Source organism: Aedes albopictus, chromosome 2, assembly GCF_035046485.1.
Source record: "Aedes albopictus strain Foshan chromosome 2, AalbF5, whole genome shotgun sequence".
Taxonomy (NCBI): domain Eukaryota; kingdom Metazoa; phylum Arthropoda; class Insecta; order Diptera; family Culicidae; genus Aedes; species Aedes albopictus.
The window spans coordinates 90,333,564-90,340,847 of record NC_085137.1 but is presented as its reverse complement, the minus strand read 5'-3'; the positions used below and the strand labels follow the sequence as shown (position 1 = coordinate 90,340,847).

The 7,284-nt window shown below is 37.3% G+C and overlaps 1 protein-coding gene across 1 annotated transcript in view; it reads right to left on the bottom strand.

Annotated features, from left to right (window-relative positions):
• Window positions 1-591: 591 nt before the first annotated feature.
• Window positions 592-7,284, bottom strand: part of LOC109427442 (zinc finger protein 335) — a 189,978-nt gene continuing 183,285 nt past the window's right edge. Inside the window, exons 7-8 of the mRNA XM_062854906.1 lie at window positions 902-1,058; window positions 592-840 (exon numbers count right to left, since the gene is read on the bottom strand). Coding sequence (XP_062710890.1) covers window positions 646-840; window positions 902-1,058 — 352 coding nt within the window. The 3' untranslated portion in view covers window positions 592-645. The remainder of the gene's footprint in view (window positions 841-901; window positions 1,059-7,284) is intronic.

Below are 7,284 nucleotides of genomic sequence, written 5' to 3'. Positions count from 1 at the left end.
GTACGTTGATCAGCCGCCCCTAACCTGGGGAACGGAGACTGTTGTGAGCCGATCTCCTGAAGACATGACGTTCAGTCTTCTTGTAGAAGCAAACAGCCTGTCAGTTTACGATTAAACTTCCCAGCAGAATTTGTTATACAATCATCCCTAGGTTGCTCGCCGTTTCCGAACCGGCGGGCATTAAGGATACGAGTTGCTGGGAAGAGGCTGATGACCTCAATGGGTTCTGTAAATAAAACGCGTTACATAGCTTTTACCGAAGCATGTTATACATACCAAACGCTTTCAGCAATATTTTGCTAAATTTTGCCGAGTTGAAGGGTCCAGCAATTTTTTTTTGCTGAACTTTCAGCAAAGTTTGCTGAATTCTAGTAAAATGTTACTGGCGATCAGCAGAGTTTACTGAACAAATCATGAAAATTTTGCTGAATTTCAGCCAAATTTATGCTGAAACCTTCAACTCGGCAAAATATTGCTGTAATTCTCAATCGACTTTTGGTGTGTACGCTATATCGGTTTCGCAATATCGAGGACACGCCGGACGGTTACAAACAGGGACAGTTACTTCTAGGTAGATTTTAAATTTAAAAGTCAGGAGCTACGGTGTATATCTAAAATATTTATTAATTAATCCACCAAACAATTTCAAAATATACGCACAGCCTGGTTTGCTTCCCCAGCGGTCAACTTATGATCTACAAGCAAATGATTTCTATAATCTTTGCTAAAGTTAGCTTTGAAGACTTCTCCAGAATCAGTCGTTGCCGGGCAATACCTGCATTCGTACAAAAACTTTCCCTTATGCTTCGATGTGGAGATAACATGCTTCCGAAGATTTTCCTGAAAATGTTGAAACAGAGTAAATTAGTTCTACGTTTCACTCTCCCATTAAAATACTCACGATATTGTTACAGCTGTACTCGCAGTGAGGACATTGGAACGGTTTACGACCGCTGTGCACTAGCAGATGTCGCTTCAGATGTCCCGGAATTCGGGAGGCAAAGTCACACTGATTGCATTTGTACTTTTTCTCGGTTACCTCGTGTCGTTGGGAATGTCTGCAAAAGAGGAAATCACAATTGATGCTATTTAAACAATTTGTACCTCAAGTCTATACGCGGTTCGGTATGTATGGCGAAGATCGTAAATTAAACAAAAAATCCCATAAAGTACATCCAAGCCAACCGGCGCGGCGCAGCGTTGAGGGGCATGTTGTTGCACTCCAGTTCTGTTCATGAACCCTCGTCAGTGGTTTGGTCGGCAGGTATCTCATTTGTGTCGTCGTATCTTTTGTCGCAAAGCACAACAAGCGACAACAAATTCCAGAGTCCTTTGCGGTTGTGCATCGCGGCCTGACTGGGCGACAGACAGCAACATTGCATTTACGCAAATCGTAACCTCTTTGGCTTTTTAGCGTGCCCCGCAGCCCAGATATGGTTGGGAATCTCAACCGACATGATTAGCGTTTCCGGGTGGATGGTGTGGAGGGAGTGCAATTAAACTTTCGAGCGTACAGTAAAATTATTGACGAAAGTTAGAAATTCGATAGGCACTTGTCATTTAGCTATATTTCTTTCGGAAAAAAAGTCAGACGAAAGAATATGTTGTTTGTTGTACTTTGTCAAAAAAGCATAAGAAACATACCTTGTGTATATAAAAAAAAACCCAGACAACCAGAAATCGCATGAGGATGTACGCTGTACATCGTATAAAGTACTATTTTAACTCGCTATCGCATATATACGACTGAATGACAATTTTCATCGCATATGATGTTACTTTTTGAAATTATTGCGATGTATCTGGTAAAATCATATAAGAGTGCAAATCAACTTTTATAATGTATAACTACATCGTAGTAGACGATATTCTGATGTTTTATAACGACGAACTTTACTTATTCGCAAAAAAGTTCGAGCGGACTCGCAAAGTGTCAATTGAATTCGCATAATTGCGCACTACGATGATTATACGACTTCGCTTGGTACTTTTCTTATTATGTCAGTGAAACTCGCATTGGTGTACAAACTAAATCGCATATGATGTTATTTTATGAAATTATTGCGATGTATCTGGTAAAATCATATAAGAGTGCAAATCAACTCTTATAATGTATAACTACATCGTAGTAGACGATATTCTGATGTTTTATTGCGACGAACTTTACTTATTCGCAAAAGAGTTCGAGCGGACTCGCAAAGTGTCAATTGAATTCGCATAATTGCGCACTGCGATAATTATACGACTTCGCTTGGCACTTTTCTTATTATGTCAGTGAAACTCGCATTGGTGTACAAACTAAATCGCATAAAAGTAAAAATAAACTCGTTAAAATGTGCATACAAACTCGCATAAGCTAGAATCGTTAACGTTGGTATATTGCGATGTGATATGTGATAACAATGAAAGAGGTATTGTTGGAGTGCCAAAAAGCTACAAGAAAGTTAACAGTCATAATTATGGTTACACAATAAGTTATAAAGTCATCATTTTTGTTTTAATGACCTGATAATTTATAATGGGTGGTGCTACATAGCAAGAGAGAGGTTTTGATAACTGTGCGGAAAATCACGTTTCGTCATTTTGAGCTCTAGATAGCGCACGGAAACCAATTGCATTCCAACATTGAGGTGAATTAGAAGGCCATGACATTTAATCAGTGTGATTCATAAGTAGTGTTTGGTGTTCAGTGTGAAGTGTGGCTCGAAAATCAAAAGGTTCTTAGTTCGATACTGAGGTGGAAAGAATTGTTTTTTTTTTCGAATATTATTAAGTCGCATAAGATGATATATTACGTCGCAATAGTGCACACCGTGCATCGCATAAGATATCGCCTGAAGTCATATAGCGTTATTATTTTTCCGTCAATGCACGTATAGCGCCTCCACTTTTGTACGCATAAGGCACTTTTACGGCAACTTTACCGCATAAATGTACGTATAACATGAAGATAAACTTCATTATACGTGTAAATTGGTTGTTTGGGAAATATATACTTACACATTCTGCAAATTGACAGATATCGTACACTCCGTCCTTATTTTACGTCCACTATCGGGGGGGCGTAAATCAAATTGGACGTAAAAAAAATCACAGTACTTACCTAATTTCGTCAAAATACCAATGTTAGATGCAAGTTTACCTTCTCCATGTGTTCAGCAAAGTTTGAGTACTGACCAAGGGCTATCATGTGTGGCCATTCACTGTTCGAAATTTTGACCTCAGATGGCAACACTGATCGATCTACATAAAATAGTCCATTATCTGGGGGTGTTGCTTCAAGGCACCGGTAAACGTAGTTACCAAGTAAAGTTTTAGACTTCCCTAACTCCAAAGCAGATAGAAAAGTGCCGTCTTCGGCAAAGTTGTTCAGAAGGATAAGAACATTCTGTTGATTTACCAATTAGTTGAAGATTTCGCCGCTAGGTGGCGCTAGTTATCAAGTGAAGTTTTAGACTTTTCTATCTCGCGATCCAAAGCAGATAGAAAAGTGCCGTCTTCGGCAAAGTTGTTCAGAAGAATAAGAGCATTCTGTTGATTTACCAATTAGTTGGAGATTTCGCCGCTAGGTGGCGCTAGTTATCAAGTGAAGTTTTAGACGTCTCTAACTCGTGATCCAAAGCAGATAGAAATGTGCCGTCTTCGGCAAAGTTGTTCAGAAGAATAAGAGCATTCTGTTGATTTACCAATTAGTTGGAGATTTCGCCGCTAGGTGGCACTAGTTATCAAGTGAAGTTTTAGACTTTTCTATCTCGCGATCCAAAGCAGATAGAAAAGTGCCGTCTTCGGCAAAGTTGTTCAGAAGAATAAGAGCATTCTGTTGATTTACCAATTAGTTGGAGATTTCGCCGCTAGGTGGCGCTAGTTATCAAGTGAAGTTTTAGACGTCTCTAACTCGTGATCCAAAGCAGATAGAAATGTGCCGTCTTCGGCAAAGTTGTTCAGAAGTATAAAAGCATTCTGCTGATTTACCAATTAGTTGGAGATTTCGCCGCTAGGTGGCGCTAGTTATCAAGTGAAGTTTTAGACTTTTCTATCTCGCGATCCAAAGCAGATAGAAAAGTGCCGTCTTCGGCAAAGTTGTTCAGAAGGATAAGAGCATTCTGTTGATTTACCAATTAGTTGGAGATTTCGCCGCTAGGTGGCGCTAGTTATCAAGTGAAGTCTCTAACTCGTGATCCAAAGCAGATAGAAATGTGCCGTCTTCGGCAAAGTTGTTCAGAAGTATAAAAGCATTCTCTTGATTTATCAATTAGTTGGAGATTTCACCGCTAGGTGGCGCTAGTTATTAAGTAGAATTTGAGACTTTTCTATCTCGCGATCCAAAGCAGATACAAAAGTGCCATTTTCGGCAAAGTTGTTCAGAAGGATAAGAGCATTCTGTTGATTTACCAATTAGTTGGTGATTTCGCCGCTAGGTGGTGGTAATCATCAAAGTGTAGAACAGTAACTGACTGCTGTTTGAAAAGCTGATTATACCGAAGCTGATTATACATTCTCCGCAAATCCGCCCGAAATTGCACGGCTCGTTCAACATCAAGGTCCTCATCCAAGGCCATGTCGCCCATCTTTTCTGCCATTTCAAGAAGTTCACCAAGCTTAGTCTGGTTGAATTCCTGCCCACATACCTCGCTTTCTTCTGCGTCTCCAAAATTTTCTTCCGATTCAATCAGTAACTCCATCAGTTCATCATCGTCGAGAGGGTTGTCGATCATCAGTTCCTCCAAATCTTTCTTTTCAAGATTCTCAAATCCTTCCTTTCATACAGCATGGCAGATTTTGAGGATTGTGGCATCCATATCTACTTCTGTTTCGTTCTTGGAAACACATGTGGGCCAAATTGCTCTCCAACATCCATTAAGCGTAACAATGTGTTTCTACCACATACGAGTGCGTTACAACTTGTTGTTGCAATGACAGTAATAAATTGGAATAATTTAAAGAAATAAACGTTCCTTTTTTTCTATTAATTAGGAAGAGAAGATGAAGAGGGGTGTGTAGGGTTCGTGATCTGGTAAATAACCATAACACTCGGTATTTCTATTAATTTTCACCAATCTTTTTTTTTTTTCAAAATATTTTTCATTTCACTCCTAACACAACTTCACTTTACAAAATCCGTTTCAAAACTAACTCGTCATCATTCCATCATCTCTGTCCTTTTTTCTTCTTTTTTCTTTCTCATTCTATCCGCATGCCGATCGTACTTCGTTCTTCTCTCACAGCGTCATCATGCTCCACATTGAGTTTGCAGAATTCTCCTATCAAATTGTACACTCATACAAAACGTACCGCCACTTTTAGCAATATAGTGTATCATTATTAATTTCGTATGTTAATTTAATATACATATCAACTATCTATCCTACATCTTCCTCCTACCCTACTCTGAAAGCAATGAAAGTATTGCATAATTCTTCAATTTTTTTTATAATTTCTTATAAAGTTATTTCAAAGATATGTAATATATATGGCAGGATACATGGCGTCCTTCAAAGAGAAAAAAAAAACCTGTGAATAAAAGAAAATAATTATTATATAATAATGGAAGTTTAAATATAAATGAACCGTTATTCAATCTAAACATACTCACATTTATTTTTGATTGGGAGTTTCAGAGGTATTGAAGCCATGTAAATTTCCTTCCTATATTCTGCTCCTTTAACTCACTATCTCAATATTCGCTTCATTTGATTTTTTCATTACAAACTCTCATCATAATATCCATTTTGAATTATTGTTATCTCAATGAAACTGTCATGGATTAAGATGTTTAGACTCAATATGTCCAATCAAAAATTTAGGTAGAAGATATTCAAATTTAAATATTTCTCTCCAATATTCACTGTTCACAACTACGGTATGTGTGCCAAGATGAGTGCTCATCATTGTGGTAATAGTGTCAATTAATTGAAAAAATGATTGCACGCACCACCTAATGGAGGGTTTCAAAACGTCAATCAAGATTTACTTGAAAAAAAAATTGAAACTATTGTTTCTCTCTGTTTTCAATAAAAAAAATCGCTTGCCTATGCCTTATTTTCTGATCTCAAATACACTATCATGGATTGAGGTGTTCAGGCTTAATGTGTCCAATCAAGTATAAGAGTCAGAAGATATTCAAAAGTACTCAACGTTTCTTTCCAAAGATTTTTCTCCTATGGTTCACTACCAAACTATTACTTTATGCAAATCTTTTCATCGTCAACTATCAAAACAATCTCCATTTCCAATTATGCCCTATTTTCTGATCTCAAATACACTATCATGGATTGAGGTGTTCAGGCTCAATGTGTCCAATCAAGTATCAGAGTCAGAAGATGTTCAAAAGTACTCAACGTTTCTTTAAAAGATTTTTCTCCTATGGTTCACTACCAAACTCTTACTTTATGCAAATCTTTTCATCGTCAACTATCAATAAAATCTCCATTTCCAACTATGCCTTATTTTCTGATCTCAAATACACTATCATGGATTGAGGTGTTCAGGCTCAATGTGTCCAATCAAGTATCAGAGTCAGAAGATGTTCAAAAGTACTCAACGTTTCTTTAAAAGATTTTTCTCCCATGGTTCACTTTCAAACTATTACTTTATGCAAATCTTTTCATAGTCAACTATCAATAAAATCTCCATTTCCAACTATGCCTTATTTTCTGATCTCAAATACACTATCATGGATTGAGGTGTTCAGGCTCAATGTGTCCAATCAAGTATCAGAGTCAGAAGATGTTCAAAAGTACTCAACGTTTCTTTAAAAGATTTTTCTCCCATGGTTCACTTTCAAACTATTACTTTATGCAAATCTTTTCATCGTCAACTATCAAAACAATCTCCATCTCCAACTATGCCTTATTTTCTGATCTTAAATACACTATCATGGATTGAGGTGTTCAGGCTCAATGTGTCCAATCAAGTATTGAAGTCAGAAGATATTCAACCGTACTCAACGTTTCTTTCCAAAGATTTTTCTACTATGGCTCACTACCAAACTAATACTTTATGCAAATCTTTTCATCGTCAACTATCAAAACAATCTCCATTTCCAATTATGCCCTATTTTCTGATCTCAAATACACTATCATGGATTGAGGTGTTCAGGCTCAATGTGTCCAATCAAGTATCAGAGTCAGAAGATGTTCAAAAGTACTCAACGTTTCTTTAAAAGATTTTTCTCCTATGGTTCACTACCAAACTCTTACTTTATGCAAATCTTTTCATCGTCAACTATCAATAAAATCTCCATTTCCAACTATGCCTTATTTTCTGATCTCAAATACACTATCA